Below are 18,949 nucleotides of genomic sequence, written 5' to 3' on the forward strand. Positions count from 1 at the left end.
ATTAGCTCCATGAATGAGCCTGTGTCTGTGTTTCTGCTCCAGGAAAAGAGACAGGAGTTATATTTAAAAATACCCAGCTCTACACATTCTGCTAGGATGCCCTGTGGAGTTCACCCAACCAAACCCCTTGGGCTGCCTCTTCTGAGACTCTTTCACATGGGAATGGGCTGAACATGGCCATGGCACAGTGGGCTGATCTCTCAGAGAAAGGTGAATATTCTTCAGTGAATACCCAGCGGGAGATTTGATCTATGATACCTGCATCCATTGCCAGGAGGGAGAGAACACCAAAAAGTTGTTATTGTGTCCTGTTTTGTTTAAGAATGTTCCCAAGAAGCCCTGTTGGTGTAATAGTGCTCACAGCCTTTGTAGGACATGGCAGGGGACTCTCAGCTAGGGAGATTTCCAACTGTTTGATCACCCAGCCATGCAGACCTTTTAGAAAAACCCTCCAGAGTTTTCAGTCAGTGAGGTACAGCTGCTGCTGAGAGAGCTTTTGAACCAAGCTGTTAATAATCATGGTTTTCATCTCAAAGAGAAGTTGTTTTAATGCATCTCTGGATCCAGCTGTCCCCTTGAAGTCCCTGTGCATCATGGGGAGATCAAATGACCTTAGCCATATGGGAAGAGAAACTGTCAAAGAAAACAGAGCCAGGCACACATTCTCTTTCTCCTTTGTCACCTCCAGCTCTGTCCCCCACTTGCAGAACTTCAACATGGAGCCAGAGGCTGTTCAAATTGCAGAAGACTGTCCCAAAGAGAAGGTCAGTAATGCTGCTTTCCCCTAGCCTCTCCAGAAACTCTTTCCATATGGATGGTGCTGGTTTATTCCTGGAAGAATTGAGGGTTGAAAGAGGCAGTTCAGTTTGTTCCTCTGACTTCATCAGATCAGCATTTTAATCATAGGGAAAGGTCAGGTGGTCCATTCTCCCTCCTCCCCTCCTTTGAAGTGAGACAGGTGGGCATTCACCATGCCAAGTAAACTGTTTATGGGAGGATATTTCTCTCCCTGTCAGTCTTCTGCATGCCAGGTTAACCCTGAATGAAATGGAGGGCCAGCTTTATCTTCACTGTAGGTCTGCTGCTTTGGCCTTTCATCAGGAATCCCATAAAAACCACAGAAGATGGCAGAGGATGACAGGCACTGCACTGATTTCACCCAGGCTGCATGAGTGTCATCAGCTCAGGCTGTGAGTTGTTCCACCCTTTGATTTGGGAAGCAATGTGAGCTAGGATTCCCTTTGCCCTAACTTGATAGATGAACCTTATCTCCATCCACTGTCCAAATGAAGAAAGCAGAAGGCTTTGAATGAGTTTGATGGGGTTTGTAACAGTTCTGAAATAAAGCCCAGCACTCCTGCTTGATCCATCAATACAGCATCATTGCCTCCTTTGAAAGGAAAAGAATAGGTACCAGAGAGTGCACTGAGCTGATGGGCCATGGGGAGAAGAGTCTGTCTCAGTTTACTACAGGGATCAAATTCCCATTAAACCCAGTGGGAAAGCCTTTGCCTGTAAATTACACCAAAAATTAATGTGCATAAAAGGCTCCTCAGAAGTTGATTGCAGTAAAACACAATGCTGTGGTGTTTCCGTGTCAGAAAAAAAAACCCATATGTTTTGGTTTCAAAGCATCCCTTGTTGAAAGGCAGGGGGGGAAAAAAGCCAAGATTTCTTTGGTAGAGTAGTGATTTTTCCCGCAGGAATTCTGTGTCAGAATTACTCAATTTTCTAATAAGAATCATCATGAAAGCTTTGCAGTTCTCATTAAATCCACCTCAACCTACACTACCTTTTGAAAATAAGGCTGTGTTCTTCCACTAGAAGAGACCATGAGAAGAAAAACCCATCCTTGTTCTCTAAACCCCCAAAGGAAAAGAGATTCAGCTTTGCCTGTGTAATTTCTTATCAAGCAAATGTTATTCTATTAATCAATAATTGGTCTAAAACACTAATTCTCTTTTTTGTAGCTTAGTAGTGCCTGCAGGCAGAAGAATCTCTACTCTGTTATCTTTGCCCTCTCTAGAAGAGAACTTATGAAATCAATGATGAATTCTTGATTTCTGAGACCTTGATTTCTGTATGATGTGTTTGGTCCCTACTCAGTAAAACAAAAGTCATAACAGCACACAGATCAAAAGGAAATACTAAGTCATGGATATGAATGAGCTCTGTCTCCATCTGTTTCTGGAGGAGAATGACCAAGTTTCCCTTATTTTAAGAGGTGATCTTCATCGCATTAGACTTTCCTTCCCAAAACTGTGCTAAGATAAATTGTTTTGCCTGTATAAAAAGGAAAAAATTATCCAGTTCTTGGAGATTTGAATCTCCACCCAAAGAATCCACCTAGATATTTAGGTCAGTTTCTCATAAAATGGAACAATCAGGGGAATAAACTCAAATTTTTAGCAGGACAAAATGTCTTATTTGAAATAATTTGATTGATTTAGATTCGTGTTCTTGTTTCTTAGCCATCCTAAGCTGTATTTTCTGAAACAAACTGTCTCTTCTGAAGCAGCAGCACGTTAATGCTCTCTGTGGCACACAAAGCTTGCAGGACTGCAGGCACCAGTGTCAGCTGGGCTGGACAGTGCATTTATTCAGAACCTACCACACTCCTTACCCCTAACACTCCCTCCTCACCTCCTGCAGCAAACCTGGCTTTGTCCAGGGCAGAAGGGAAGCTGGCTGCTGAGCTACTGCTCCTGGTCTCCTTGGAGAAGGTTGTTACTCCCTCTCACAGAATGTCTCACCAGTTCCCAGGAGCATTCTGAGCTCCCAGCTCCCTGGGGACTGAAATCAGCCTGCTTTGCCCGGGAATCACAGCTCCCATCCTTCCCTGCGGAGATTCCCGGCGCGCAGAGCGGCTCTGCCGTGGATCAGCGCCTCTGTCCTCGGGCCCATCGGGTCCTGTGGGCAAACAGGTGCAAATAGACTGTCTGTGAGACAAGTGATTATTAAAAGAACAGGGGAGGGCAGGAGGGAATTATTTTCTGTCCTGGTCTGGTGAGAACAGCACATTCAGGAGACCAGAGTCAGGCAGAGCCCAGTGGCACGTGTGGGCACGTGGGGTGTGTGTGGATTTGGGATCTCAGAGCCTGAGGGTCCCAGGTGTGCACACACCAGTCTGACAGACAGGAAAGGGACACCTCTGCCCAGCATGACAGCCAGCTCATGAGCAGCTGCTAGCACACACTGCCTTATTCTGCATTCCCACTGACTGCTCCTGGAGCCCTGAGGAAGGAGGGGCTTTCACCTGCACTTCCAGAGGCTTAAATCCCCCCAGATTTCACTGCAAGAGTAATGATGGCACCAGTCGTGCTATCTACCCTGGCACAAACAGGAGTGATCGCCCAGAGGTAGCGTGTCCGTGATAAGAACTCCAGGAGCAATTTCCAACCCTGCTATCCCAGACCAAGCAACACAAAAATCCCTCCCCATCTCTTAAATTCCCAGTGTGTGTATGAAATTATTTTCTCTCTGTTAACACACATCAGTGAGATCTCTGTTGGTGCCAGTAGACACTGCTGGAGCCAACCATTATCAGCCCATATGTTTTTCAATACAAGCAACTTTTTGTGTCTGCTTTGCTGAACATAATATAATAAACTTTAATTCAAAATGCCCATGAACACATTTTCTACTAGAGACATTTTTTTCCTATTATAGATAAAACCAAGAGGACTGGACCAATGCACCGAACAGAAAAATGTGTCTAAGCCATCACAACAAATGCAGCATAATATACTGAAAATAAGATTAAGCTACACAAAGGAACACTAGCAAGACCTATTCAGGCAAACACCTCTCTGTATGAAAACATTTCTTCTTCTATTTCAAAGAGGGAAATTATTGAAACCTGAGAAAAAGAGAGGGTGGAAATTTTCCATTGTCATAAAAATATTGATGTAATGTATAAACACATCTGTAGGCATACAAAAGAGCTAGGGAGGCTAGATAACTACCAATAATTATCCTCAACTTAGAGATAGATAAACAGATGTTTTTTAAATATATTTGCGTAGTGTACGTGAAAGATAAGTAGTTTTTAAAAAATCCATATACCTTCTTCCATAATATGGTTTATTCTATTAATTTGTTTCTGTCTATAATGCAGTACCAAAGTACACAATATTGAGTTGCATGACATAGCATAATGCACCATTATATTACATCCAAATAGTCTAAGTTAAACAGCCTGGCCATAAGCATAAAGTCAGCCCCTCAATGGCTGAAAAGCACCAGTTTTGAAGCATTCCTGATATTTCATTTGGTCCCCTGGAGTAACTGCATTTTTTAATTTCCACATGACAACTTGTTTTATTTCACAAAACTTCTGCTTCAGGATGAGCAGTGCCTGTTGCCTGGAAAATCACTCCATGCAGCATTTTGTCCTCATCATTTACCATGTGGTTCTGTGCATTATTTATTGTGCAGGATCCAAGCCCTGCATGAAAACAAATTATTAATTTGCTTCTCTCTTTTTTCTTTTTTTAACTGTGTTGTTACCAGAACTTCAGTTTGTTGGGTTTTTTTTCTCCAGTGCTCATTACCTAGTTTTTCAACCACTGATGTGAGGCATGGTGGGATTATTTTCCATGTTACACATTATTAACTCAGAAGCAGAGGTTTATAAACCATTTTTCCCGGCTGGCACCCAACTGACCCAGCAACATGGCCATCCTGTCACATTTTTGTCGCTTCAGGAAGGGGAAAGGGCTGTCAAAAACACAGCCTCAAAGCACAAACTATCCTAGACAAGAATGAGGGACAGCAGAAGATGATCAGAACTGCACTTTCCTGGTCTGACACAGAAAGTTCTGCTGAGCTCAGATTGTGACACTCTTGTGCTCAGCTCAGCCACCACTGCTGCTGTTCCAATCACTCTCTGGGTACATTTTGCACCCCGAGGTCCTCAATGCTCATGAATTCAGCCACAGAAAATTCTGGATAGCCCATCTGGAGGCATTTGCAGAGGAGCTGGCAGTGTGCTCAGAGAAACAGCTGTGGCCAGCCCAGGGACAGAGAGCAATTCTGGTCCCAGCTCAGTCAGTGGAAGGATTTCAGCAGAGTCCAAGAGCTGTCACAGCTTCCTCTGAAGGCTTTTAGTGCTCTGTGCTGGCTCACAAGAGCAAAAAACCTCAATGTTTCTTCTGTGGCCTGGCAGGAATTTGGGATTAATGTATGGATGTTAGCCTCCTTTCTTCTTTGTTGCTTAGCAGTGCCCCATGGTGGCGAGCCAAGGGTTGTAGGGAAAAGCTCTGGGTTACCTTCAGGTTCTCCTTGGATAGGGAGGAGTTGGCAGTGGAGGTGGGAAGGAAAAGCAGCCATCCTGAAAGCTGAGGTCAGAACCTGCACTATCTCTATAGGATTGTTTATGGAGGATTATGCCTTTTCTTCCATGGTTAAATCCAAAACCAGGCTCATGCAGCCCGAGTGGCATTGGCAGTAGAGACATGACAGGATTGCACCCACTCTTTCTCCTTGAACCCTACAAGCCAAGTGTTTCCCTGTCCTAACTGCACTTCTTCTGCTGTTCCAAAGCTAAAACAGTTTTTATAAGGAATAGCAGAAATAAGTCCACTGCTGCTCACTTTAAGTACAACAATCACAGTAAAACTCAGTTAACGAACCACATAAAAATGGCCATCTGGTTTTGAGTTGATTTTTGTTCCCTCTAAGGCTATTTCTCTAAACCCAGCCTGCCAGGCTGCCTCCCAAAAACACCGAACCAAACTTTGAGCTCCTCCATCCCCAAATTAGTGGCCATTCTGCTACCTGAGCAGTTCCTGGAATTTTTTACATCTATTTCTCTCAAAGTCAGGAATCTCAGCAGTTTTGCTGACAGAGTAAGTGCAAGGATGCAGAGCAGACAAAAGCATTTTGCAAAATGCATTTCTATTCATTGGCAGTGGAGCAGCACAGATACCTTCCCACTTGTCCTTAGGATAACAATAGCTCTGCCTTGTCAGCCAGCCAGCACGACAGCTCGGAAGGGGCAGCACAATGAGCTGAGAGCTCCAAGTTAGCAAACAGCAGATCCTGTGTCTGTTCTGCTGGACACTGCGGCCATTCACAGATAAATCCCTCTGCAAAAACATCCACCACTGATACATAAGATTTGCATCTTTTCCCTGTCAAACCGTAGCATTTGGGAACCTGTGAAGTCCAACAGAGCAAGACAGAGTTTGAGCCAAAGATCTGCCAACGGCCCCAGGGGCTGCCAGCTTTGCAGAATATGTGAACGGGGACTGTGGCTTTGGAAAACATGTGAAAACTACACTGAGAGCCAAGAGGAAATCTGGGACTCCTCAGGCAACACGATGTATCCTGCCATGGAATAAGATGTTCTCGGGGCTAACCAAGGCATGGGCACTGAGGAGGAGAGCAGGGAGAAGGAAAGGGAAAAATAAAAATGTTTCTTATTTGTCTAAATGATCAGAGAGTGGGGTGAGATGAAGGCCAGGGCAACGAGGAGGAGGAACTAAAATACTCTACAGTCTCAAGGGATTCACTAGTCTGGGTCACAAGGCAAGATGTTGGTTCCAGTTTTCTATTGCTCTTTTTAGCAAGTACCAGCTGTGTTTAACTAACATCCAGATACCTCCTCCTAGCATTAAAATAACCAAGAGATCTAATCCCAAATCACTTGGGATTTTGCATTGAGGAGGCTGCCTGTAAGATGGCATGTCAGTCTTTTTTGCCTGGTCAAAAGCCGTACATGCAGAGGGTGTTTACTTCTGCCACGCCGTGGTCAGGGGCCAGGGTGAGAGTGGCAACCAGCCCAGCCTTGACTGAGGAACTGCATTGTCTGGGTATGAAAGACAGAGTGGGGCTGGTTCAGGGCTGAGGAGCTCGATGTCATGCAGTGAGAGGTGGGAACAGAAACAGGTAACACTATCCAGGCCAGAGGGACAGGAGGTGATAACTGCAGGATCACACTGGAGAGGGAGAGTCAAGAAGAGGGAGCAAGGGGGAAGGTACCAGAGTTCGAAAGAAAATGAGAAATGACAGTAAAATCCTCAGAGCTTGGCTCTGCCATGCTGACACAAAACCTGTGAGACGGGGAGAGGGTTTTCTTAAATCTGAATTTCACATTTTTAAAGCCGCACATTGTAAGCAGTGAAGCACTTTTTACCTAGAGATCTGAAATGTCACGTCTTCCCTGCAGTGACATTTTGGTGACAAAATGCAGCTGCACTTTGAAAGGAGTTTTTGCTATTCACCTTGTCACTTTGCAGAACATCCACAGCACGTTGCACTTCCAGGGGTTTGAGCTGTCTTTGGAGGATCACGCTCCTTCACAGCACTGGGAATAGTTTTGAAGAACTAAAAAATGTGTTTCTTTCCGTGACTGCTCAGTTACAAAGTGCACTGTGTTCTGGATTTGTTCTGCTTGATACTACCCTTACCAAAGCCAGGCATTGAGTCTAGGAGTGAAAGTGTCTATGCCAGGAAGAGATGGGGGGGATCCCTCCCTCAGCAGAAGGTGACAGACCCTGTTTCAAGGCTGGACATTCCTCCAGCTGGGAATAAAAATCTCTACCTGTGCTTGGAAGGGAGGTAGAAATTTAGTCCTGTGTGAGTGACTGATGGAGAAAGGATGATTTTATTCTGAGTTTATAAAGACTGGCTGAATGTTCCCTCATTCTTCACCTGAAAGCTTTCTGCATTCAAAGCAATATTACGTGCTAACAGAAATGGATAATGCCCAGTAATACCCTGCAGAATAGCCTGTTGTAAGCAGCAGATATGTTCTTCATGCCCAATAAAAGAATATGAACCAGCACTGACAGTCCAGCAGGTCACAAAAACAAAGCAACCATGTTTTGGACAGCTGTTGCAGAAAATAACAAAGTGTGGAGAGATCTTATCAGCAAAGGCAAACATCAACCAAAGTTATTATTTCCCAGGCCAATACTTTCCAACTGTGTCAAGTAAAGGTCTTTTTTATCACCTTATTTTTTAGCAGAGATAGGTAATGATATTACAAAGTTATGCTGGTAATTTTTCTGCTGAAGGCAGAGGAAAGAGGTGAATCAGAGCAAGTAATTGTCATCAACCCGTTACTTTCTGCCCTTTGGCACTCAAGCCTCCATATCAAATTGCAGATATAACAAGAAAGATTTTTATGTTCTTCAAGTGAATATAGAATTTTTGGGAATAAGGGTCTTGTGCCAAGGTGAGATTTTGTGGCACTGTGGCTGAATGCTGTGCTGTCTTGCGGTTTTACCAATACCATGCCTGCAGTCCTCCTAACAATTTCTAGTTGAGACCTCCATACAGTTTTGTCAATTAACTGCATTTGTGATTTTAAACTGTAGGTTCCAATTTAGGTCTGGGTCTTGTCCAATTCCTTTTCCAGATTATGCAAAGAGCATCAGGACTGTTATGTTAGAGAGCATAAGAAAATCAGATGTGCACTCAGCTCTCAATTGTCGAAAGAGGGAGAGGACTATAGCCTGGATACAGCACAAACATGATCTACTACAAAATATGAATAAAATAAGCTGTAACAACATAGGGCAAACAAGTTACACTGCCAAAACATAAAAGGATAGTGGGATCATTTTCTTCAGCATGCCAGTTTACCTGCAGAACTGACACTAGGGGCTACAGAGGGCAAACCAGTGTTTGAAATGAGAAGTAAAAGTTGTTGACAGTTACATAAGCTTGGATAAATACATCAGGGTTGATCAGCCCCCACAACTATAGTTTCAATGCCAATTGCTATCATCAGGTTTTATAACCTCCCCTGCATGCTTGTGGCTGGTCACAGACACCTCACGAGACACAGGGCTGGACACATGAATCCTTGGGCTGACCCAGGTGGGTCAGTCTTTTTTGCACACCCTTTCCTTCATTTTCTGAGTCTGCAGTGTGTGAGGTTTTGATGGCACAGGTAGCAGTCAGAGGATGCTGCTGATGCCTCAGACATGAAAATCCTGTCCCCACAGGGCTCTGGGCCATGCCAGCACAGCTGCACACGAGGGCTCAGGGCACCTGAGGAGTGCACACAAGTGGCATTTCACCGTGACTGTCTAAAAGCTGCTTTATATGCAAGTAGCTTGTCTAGTCAAAGCAGTTCCCACCCATCCCTCATGACAAAACAAGGATTATAAAAGCACAGGTTCCCTCCCAAAACACACTCCCTATTTCACAGGGTAGCTCATGCCACAACCTGGGCATCTTCTCCTGCAGGAGGAACACATCCTTGCAGTGGGAAAAGAGAGCCAGAGATGCCTCTCCTTCATGCCATGGCCAAGCTTGTCTATGAAGTATGATCCTGGCCTGGGACACTTCCCTCTGATCCACAGGACCTGTCACGGAGCACACCCAACACCAGCACCTCACCAGTCTCAAGAGTTTTTGTCACCTTCCCTGGAGTGCTTGAGGGTCCCGGGCAGACAATTTGACAGGGAGGAACTTGCTCCTCACAGGCAGATCTGTTCGCTGGTGCCCCTCAGCCCTCGGACACGCTGAGCTCAGACTGACAGCGCTGTCAGGTCCCATTCATTTCACAGCAGCCCATGCCTCACACCTCCCCGCTGCCCTGCTGAACGCAGCAAGAGCTCAGCAGTGCAGCCTCTGCCCTCAGCCAGGCCCTGAGATTGATGCATAGCAGTAATTTCCAGCACTCATCACTGAGCAGTGAAACTTCAATTCATAAAGGCTTTTCAGGGTGGGAGGCGCAGGTCAGGGCTCCTGCACGCTGATGCTTTGAGAGCCAAGCCAGCCAGGAGCTCGTACCAACAGCCTCAGCCCGACAGGTCACTGATGGGGAATTAAAGAGGAAAACAAGCCCAAGCGCCTCTCTTGTTAGTTCAAGCTGTTCTTACCTGGAGGGTGGAAAGAAGGACTTGCAAGCCACTGGCTTCTTGTTCTGCCATGCTGCTCCCCACTCACACTCCCTCCTTGTAGCAGCAGACACAAAGCAGCTCGAAAGCCAAGCTGCCAACTTGCCTTGCTGCTGCCCCTGCGTCGTTTAAGAAACGAAGAACTAAACACAGATCCCCAGACACACGCACACTGCTACCACCAATAATCACAGCAATGCAACTCTAGACCTCAGCAGGAGAGATAAATGTACCCCCTCCCTCCCAGCTCTCCCACTGTGACGAGAAGATTAATTCCTATATAAAGAATCCCGGGGATTAAGGAAAGTGCCCAGGAAAGGTCTGGGTGCTTGATGTGTGGTAGGGGGAGTGTGGGGAGGGTGGCAATAGCAACAAGAAAGCAGAAGAGCTACAAACCTCAAAGAAAGCCAGGGAGAAGGGAGGGAGCAGCGCTGGCTGCCTGACAGGCATTCCCAGCTGACCTGCTGATCCGTTCCAGACCCTGCGTGGACTCGTCTCCGTTTGACTCCGTTCCAGTGAAACCGGAGACTCGGAGAAGGCAAAGCGAGCGGGAGAGATGCCCTCGGTCTTAACGAGCGCTGACAACGAACGGAAGATACACCCGGCATGAGGGACAGGTGGAGCAAGGCTCGGCAGGGCTTTTGGCTTCCAAGCCCGATGATTGTCCCAAGTGGCAGCTGCTGTGGCCACAGGCAGTGCCCTACGGGGCTGGGAGTGACCGCAGAGGGGCAGGGACTGACCGCAGAGGGGAATCTTTCCACAGGTGGTGGAAAGCCACACTTCAAGGTGTGGCTTGGGGGAGAGTTTGCTCCAAGGGCCCCCACGGTGATCCACACGTACCTATAGCTGCCCATAAGCCCAGCAGCTTGGAGCCTGGTCCCCTGCCTGGTGCACAAGACACGCTGTAGTACGGTTGTAGTTGTAGCTTGAATTCCTAGGAGGGCACGGAGTCCACTTTTAGCTTCAGCCCAGCGATATCAAAGGGCTTGGTAAACAAGAAGGAGCAGATAAAGAAGTTGAGTAGAGGGTTAGAAGAGGATTTCCCAGCAAAATATTTTCAATGTGAAAAGGTCAATTAGTCCCACAGCAGGTATTTTTTTCAGCTTTCTCAACACCAGAATGGCATTTTTGGTCCTGAGAGACATCATTCCAGGATGGTTAGAAGGCTGTCAGTTGAGATAATTACTGGACATGAAGAATACAAATGTTAACTCTTGTCTTTCCAATTTGGGGACACTAATTTCAGTCTTTTACCTCTAGAATAATTTATTCTGATGTGGTTCTTTTTAATTCATCCCTTTTGAAAGAGTAACTAAGGATTTTTTGAGCAGTAACATGAACCTGGGTCTCTGGGCACAAGGCAGGTGTTTACAGAACTCAGTGCCACACAAAGACATGCCAGACAGTCAGTGTGCACACACTTTCCTTTGCTGATGTCAGTATAAAACCCTAATCTCCTAAGAAGCAGTCAAATGAAGAATAAAATGCTCCAGACTTGGCCAAGGACTATTTTCACATGATGAACCTTCATTGATAAGTGTTTTATGCAAATGGTAAGACTAATCCTCCCCAGCTCATCCCAGCAATGTGTGAACAAATGGCACAAGCATGACATTCCTCAGTTTCTGTGTGTGCCAGCAGGGTCCCAGGATGTCACTACCAGGTTATAAAATGAAACAGATTAAAATGCCTTTGTCATAACTATGGAGACACATCAGTCCCTTCAGAGAGAGTGTTGGGAAGACCACTCATTGATGGACAGGATACTCTACAGTCAGCTAGGCAGAATAAGACAAGAAATTTCCTTTCCTATGAAAATTCAGGTTTAAAGATTTTAATTTTCTTAAAAGCATGGTTTATTTCAATTTAAAAAATTAATCTCTAGCACATCATGAAATACCATATTTTAGATATAGAGCTGGTGTTCAGCCATGAGAACACTGAATTTTTTGGCCATTTTGGGTAAGTTTCTGGCAGCTTCCCACAGAATTCACTCCTGTATCCTCCCACTACCAAAACTTTGCCACACACAGTACAGCTTTGGGGTTCTTTCCCATCTGCAGGATTCAATAAAACCTGATAAGAGGCCACAAATAAGTGGGGGGAGAGGCAATGCAGGCAGTGTCCCCAAATGTGCTGGGTGGGAGGAAGGTGGGTACTGGGTCTGTGAGCAGTGCCAACACATATCTCTTCTGCAAATTATTACAGTGACAGAAAACTACTTCAGAGCTAATTAGAAGCTGTTTAAAGAAGCTCTTCCACATTGTCTTCACATTCTCTTTCTTGTGACAATTGTACCTGTCAGCAGAGCTGTGTGGAACTATTCATTCCTGCTGTGTGGATTTTCAGAAGGCAGCAAGAGCTGATGGAAGTAAGCAGGCAGTGGCTGCAGTCAGCCTGGATGCCCTGATCCCCTGTCTAAAACCCAACTTTGGCCTTTTTTATGGGATTCTATAGCAGATTCTCTAACTCACCAGTGGTCTGGTTCTTCCTCTCTCTGTGAGCTTCAGAAATAATTGCAAAAATTTCACTGCAAATACACCAACCCAAGAGGAAAGGGACACCTTTCAACATCAAAGCTTCGGGGTGGGAGAAAATCTCTTAAGTTCCTTAAAATTTTGAGGTATTTAGCTTGGTTGTACTGAGAGAGTAAACTAAAATATTGTACACAGAAACCTCTGGAGCTCACATTTGATTTGAAAAAAGAGACAACTGAGAAAAGTGATTAAAGAATAAGATTCTCATTAAAGACCCCAGCAGTGACAGTGATGTTTTCATTGATGTGTAGTGTACAGCAAAACCCCTTTGAAACCAAATTTTAAGCTATAAATCATAGAGACTTCTAATTATTCATTATTCCCAAGCCATTTCCTCAAGAATTTGTTGAATTTCTAATGTTGTTGCTTTCTAAGAATAGGAGGTCCCCCAACCCAACACTGAATTAGGACATCTGCCCAGAGCTAAATGCCAGAATTAAAGCATTCAGATTCTCCCATTCATATTACAATGCAAACTCAGTTTGAAGATTAGTTTGTTAGTTTATATTGATGGCGTTGTTGTTGTTTCCCCTGTGCCCTCAGGATTATGTGATCCTTAAACAAAATGAAAATTAATCTCCTATCTCCAGCTTCCTGCTAGTGCCAATGGTCTTGTGGGGAGGACAGAGGGGATTACAAACACAAGTCAGGACCTCTGAGCTCTCTGCAGGTGCTGCACACACTCAGACCAGTAATTTCCTTTGCTTGTGCTCCAGGGCTCAGGCACACAAACAAGCTAGAGATGTCATCTGATCTCCTGTAAATATGTGTACATACACTTAGCCCATAGGAAAGGGAAGGTAATTCAGGATCGTTTCACCTACATTAAAAGAGCACTCAGTCCAATTATTTCACATTTTATGAGCATATGAAGAAACCATTATCATGGATCAGCTGACATTAAGTAATACATTAAGCACAGAAACTTATTCCTGTGACTAAACTGAAAGTTTCCCTACCTGTGAAAGCCTGAAGTTTTCCTCATGGAGATGTTGCACAGCCATAAAATTTGTAATCTTTCATCCACAGGCATTTTTGTTCAGATAGAGCATTGCACTAGAGTGATATAAGGTCAGACACCTTCCTGGATGACATAATCTGGAAACTGATGAGAGGAAGACAGAAGACCTCTGCCAGGTATCTGCAAGTATAGTGTTATTGGTTTGATATTTATTAAAAGTAGGAAAAAACATACAAAGAGATATAACATATTTAAACAACATTTTACTTTGTTATTAGCACTTTTTCTACTTATTCCATCACCTCTAAAAGCAGAATTCATGCTTATCCATCTGAACCCTGCAGAATCGCATTTGAAAGTAATTTACAGGCTAAATCAAAATTAGCCTGAAGAAGTCTTAAACACTACAAAAGCAGCACAAGAATCAATACCAGCAGAATAAAGTGACCAGCCACAGCCAAGCTTCACATTTCCTGTCCAGAGTCTATACCAAGGAACTGCAAAACTCTTTCTTTTTTTTTTTTTTTTAAACATTAACATTAAATTAAGTCCAAATACCAAAATCAGCTTGGAAACCAGTGATTAACCTGAGACTATTTTCCTCCTCATTCTCAAAATATTGACACCACTTTTGCACTCACATTGCACACCTGATTTCTAATAGGATTGTTTCAATTTTTAAACCAGTGAGAGAGATAAGAGAATGGCCAGGTTCTATTAAAAATGGGAAGAAAAAAAATCTAATTGGATAAATTATTCATTCCGAAGCCAGCCTGAATTTTATGAAATGCAATTGAAATATCACTGTGTAAAATACCCAGTTAACTGTCCATATTTCATTTATATTAAATAGAGGATTGACTTCCCCTATCAAAATTATGTGTAGCCAAGAAATATATCTATTTTAATAAAGGGATATTGCTTTTTCTATTTGGATGCTTTTCTCTCTAACAAACCCTTCATTTTCATTCTCTTTCATTCAAGCACAATGCTTATCGTAAGTGATTGCCAAAACAAATTTAATATATTTGAATGTAGAGGACTGATGATGTTCCATTTGTGCATGACTGTGCAGAGGTTTACCCCTCCGAATAATGTCATGTTTTCCCCGATCTCTGGAAATAATTTACTCTGCTACACAAGGGAAAGGGTTAAAATCAAAGTGAAAACACAAGTCATGACAGTGAAATTGATTTTCAGATTCTGCTGGAAGCGACTCAAGGCTCCTGTAGCCACTGAGTGTGAAGATAACATCTTCTGGGTCAAAACCAGTCCACTGGGAACTGCTGGTGTTACTGGTTTAACGGGAGGCTGTGACTGCACAGAGCACCAGGGGCAGAGAGGGGAGCAGGCAGGCTTGGTCAGGGCTTTGTTTCCCTGGGAACATCCCCATCCAAGCTGCTTTCCATTCTGTCACTGCCCAGTGGCATAGCCTGGGGAGGGGGTTTTGACAGGGATAGGACAACAGGTAATGGCTTTAAACTGAAAAATGGGGGGTTAGGTTGGATATAAGGAAGAAATTCTTCCCTGTGAGACCCTGGCACAGCTTGCCAGAGAAGCTGTGGGTGCCCCATTCCTGGAAGTGTTCAAGGCCAGGTCAGACAGGGATTTGAGCACCCTGGGATAGTGGAAGGTGTCCCTGCCCATGGCAGTGGGTGGGATGAGGTGACCTTTAAGATCCCTTGTAATTCTACTATTTTATGGCTCTGTGAAAAGCCTGTCATATCGTAAATACACGTACACAGCTCGTCTTGAGAAAGGTGTGTTTAATTTCTTGACTGCTGTGAGATGTTCCCACTTTTCCCTACGGAACATCTTGCTGTGTCTTTCAATGCCTCAGATACAGCAGGTGGGAAACCCCTGCCCTTTTCCTGAATGCTGCAAGTGTGTTCCAGTCAGACCTACCCATGGAGCTGCTGATTGCACCCAGTGCCCTGGCAGAGGAGACAGCTGCTGCACCTCAAGCCTGGGAGACTTGCTGGGCTGCTGCTGCTCTGGCTCTCACAGCATGAGGCTCCCTGTCCCACCCCTGACCAAACAGCCCATAATGCCACTCCCCTGTCGGATGATAATAGTAAAGACGTACTAAAGAAGTACAAAAGAGGAGGATGAAATTATAGAAAAATACTTAAATTAAGAGCTTTGATGCTTTAATCCTCTTTGGCAGATCCCTGGGCAGCAGTACAAGGCAAAGCCCTCTTTATCCTGATGTTCAGTAAATGTTTCTGCTGGACAAAACATCTTTTCCCACAGACTTAACTACATCAAGCTTTTCTATTGCTTATAAAAAGAAAACATTTTTTTCCTACCTTGACAGCCTTTCTTTGCCACTTGTGTAATTTTTTTTTTTCTGTTAAAAATGTCTCTGTTCTAATTTAAAAGTACCTGGTACTCCCTTTGCAAAATTGAGCATAGACACATGCAGGAAGAGGAAGAATCTGGTTTTTTGAATGTTTAAGGAAGTGGACTTTACATCAGCCAGATGCAGCAGTAGACAAAACTTTCCAATTAGCAGAACAAATTGTGTTATATGTGTCTTTTCTGTTTGTCTCACATTTAGCATCTCTGACACACACAGTATGCAAAGGTGCCAGGAAAAAAGCTAGTTCTGAAAGGGTGAGAAACAAAGAAAAAAGAGAGAATTCAACCCAAATAATCCCATGGTAGCAGTTTAATGAGACCTGCAAGTGAAGTAGAACATGGAAAGTTGTTTTGATTTAGGTGATACCTTATTAGGACTTAGAAAATTAACTCCAAAAAGGGCTCCCCTCTGCAGTTTTTGTAGTAGCATATCCTTCTTGTTTTGCATTGAGGTGTGATGAATATCAGTCATCTGTCTCATGAGGAAGCAATGGTAAAAACAGTGATGAAGGGAGAATCCCTATCCTCTTTCCCCTGGGTCCATCAAAACTGGCTAAATCTGGAGCTGAACTCTCCAAATCTGGAAAAGCCTCAGTACATACACTGAGGTTTGGCTAAGACTGAATTTGAATAATGGTTTGTGACCTAATAAATTTATCAGTGCTATGGAGGCCTTGGAAGGAGCTGTCATCATGAGAAAAACAGTTGGAACTGAGGATGGCCCGTTAGTTGCAATACTTCATCATTAAAATCCTCTCCATCCTGAATGATGAACAGTTCTCTATAGGAATCCAGAACACAGCAAATTTAAAATCCGGGGAAATTTATACTGTGGGGAAGGAAGTCATCTCAGAGACAGAGAAGCTGTAAGACTAAGGGACAGCATTTGTCTACATTTCTCTTTGACTGACTGAAAGCAGGCAGGGTTCCCTGAGACTTGGCTCTGGAAGTACCTAAAAGGATCTGTTAGGAGATTGGGTCCTTCTAACTTTCCTCAGAAATACGTATTTACACTCTCAGCCCTGTGGATGTGCAGAGCAGTGGCTTTTTGCAATCTCTCCAGGAAGGAAATGGTTCAGAAAACCGGCCCAGTTTCCCACATCCAAGAACCCAATGCAAGCACACACTGCTACAGGAGCCACGTGATGCCCACAGATCCTATCTCTGGTTCTAGCTTCTGCTTCCTCTCCCCATCCTAGAGGCTTTTTCCCTACTCTGCCTCCCTGGAGGAGCCCCTGCAGACCTGCTGAAGAAGAATGGTTTGGTACCATTTCAGAGGAATCTTCTTGTCAAAGCGCAGACCCTGTGGAAATCATCCTGGGCAAAAGCTATTTCTGGAAGCAATAGAGTTACTGAAGCTAGGCTTCTTACTGAATGCAGTTTCACAGCTGACCAGATGTGGCTGAGAGTACAAGATTTCCAACTGAAGTGCTTGGGGCAATCTTTTCCACACTTTCCTGGTCCACAGAGCCCCCAGAGTGTAGTAGGAAAGCCCTTTCCTCACCAGTGGTACATCACATGTGTCTCACTTGTACCCAGACACCTATTTTTCCTAAAATCCTAGTAACTACATTATCTTTGGGATTTCTGCTTCTCTGTAAAACTCATTTTGAAAAAGGCCAATGAGCTTGAAAATTTTTAGGGCAAGGGGACAAAATCAGAAAGGGGAGGATTTTCTCAATCATGTTTCCAAATGAAACTAAATTAAAGAACAGCTATTGGAATAATAATCACTCAATGCCATTTTCACATAATCTCTGAACACATCAATAATGTGACCCACCAGTGCTGGTGTGTCCCAGGCCCCTCCTGCTCAGACCTGTGGTGGTTGCTATGAACATGACACAATTGCTAACAAACCCCAGGCTCCCTCTCTTGTTCAAGCTGTGGCAGCTCATCCTTTTAGCTGTGGATGTGCCTGGTACATTCCCTGGTGTGCCTAGCAAAAGCTCTTGACATGTGCAAAATGCAGCAAATGTTAATCCATCAAGGCTCACAACCCCCTCTTGGGGAGTGAGACAATTTTTTCCCAGCTTACACTTTGCAAAGCCAGGGAAGAATCTCTCAAGGACATGTCCAGCATTGGTGGCAGAGATGGGGGGACAGCAGAGCTCACACTGCCCCCAGTGCCACCACAGGAAAACTTGAAGCAGTAATATCTGGGACAGAAAGGAAAAAAATGTGGTCATCTATTCAGTTGTTGCATTTTTCTCCCAAAAGTCAAAGAGGCTGTGGCCAGGTGCACATTTGTCAGTGTTTCAAGCAGGCAGAGCTTATTACTGATGCCTGAGTGTTCATCTGAACATCTGCACCCCTTTGTCCTTTGGGCAGCATTTGGCGAGCCCTTGGTTTGTCCCAGCAAGCTCCTGTGTGCATCTGCCTTGTTCTGGAGACAGGCTCAGTGAAATCATGAGGGTTTTGACTCATTTCTAATGAAAACTTGCCTCAGAGACCAGCTTCAATTAAGAGTGGCCACAAAGGTTCATTCCTCCACCTTTCTCAACACAACCTGGAGCCAAGTGTTGATTATTCCAGGACGTGTCCCTGCAGGCTGCTGGTGGGACAGTGCTGGCATTCATACAGACTTGGGCTCTCAGGTGGAAGTCAAAACCTTGTGAATTCAGGCTTATCCTTGTAGAAGTGGGGAAGCAAACACAGAGCCAGGGAGAGCCACAGGAAACAAACTGCCTTGCAACTTCATTATCATAAGTGTTTCTTCTTCAGCTCGTTATGTGAATCCAGTTCTCCATGTATTTCCTCCAAAATTTGTTGGGGAAGGGGAGCCCCATGGCTTGATGTATCCACTTCACCTCTCTCCTCCAACCAAAAATTCATCAATCACTGCCGACTCTTTTTCAGCAAAACCTTCATTTCATTAAAATTTAATTATTGGTTTAATTAAAATAGGCAAGCAGCAGTGTGAGATGTGTATGGTTTTTTATGGCTGAAGGAGACTGTAAAGTCCTCATTCATTTCCCAAATGAGCTTCCTCTAAAAATTGGGCTGCCTTTTTATAGGCCAATTCTCAATGCTGCTTTCAAATGGATCCCTCAGCCATTCATATAGATTAATTCGGGCAGTGAATCAGATCCTGCTTATTGGCTGTCTTTCAGAACACACTGAAGATGCTCCAGGAGCCCTGTGGTAGAGCCCTGGGAGCCCATGGGTCTCTCCAAATGATTAATTAATCCTCATACAGGAATTTTTCAGTTCCGTCTTAATTTATTCACATT

General features: G+C 44.3%; 1 protein-coding gene across 2 annotated transcripts in view; it reads right to left on the reverse strand.

Moving 5' to 3' along the window:
- AGBL1 (AGBL carboxypeptidase 1) overlaps positions 1 to 10,008 on the reverse strand; it is a 265,872-nt gene extending 255,864 nt beyond the window's left edge. For both annotated transcript variants that reach the window (XM_039723561.1, XM_039723560.1), the window contains exon 1: positions 9,840 to 10,008. In XM_039723561.1, the coding sequence (XP_039579495.1) occupies positions 9,840 to 9,890 (51 nt within the window). In that variant the 5' untranslated portion in view covers positions 9,891 to 10,008. The remainder of the gene's footprint in view (positions 1 to 9,839) is intronic.
- Positions 10,009 to 18,949: the final 8,941 nt, after the last annotated feature.

Source organism: Passer montanus, unplaced genomic scaffold (genome assembly GCF_014805655.1).
Source record: "Passer montanus isolate IOZ18808 unplaced genomic scaffold, ASM1480565v1 scaffold5, whole genome shotgun sequence".
NCBI classification, from domain to species: domain Eukaryota; kingdom Metazoa; phylum Chordata; class Aves; order Passeriformes; family Passeridae; genus Passer; species Passer montanus.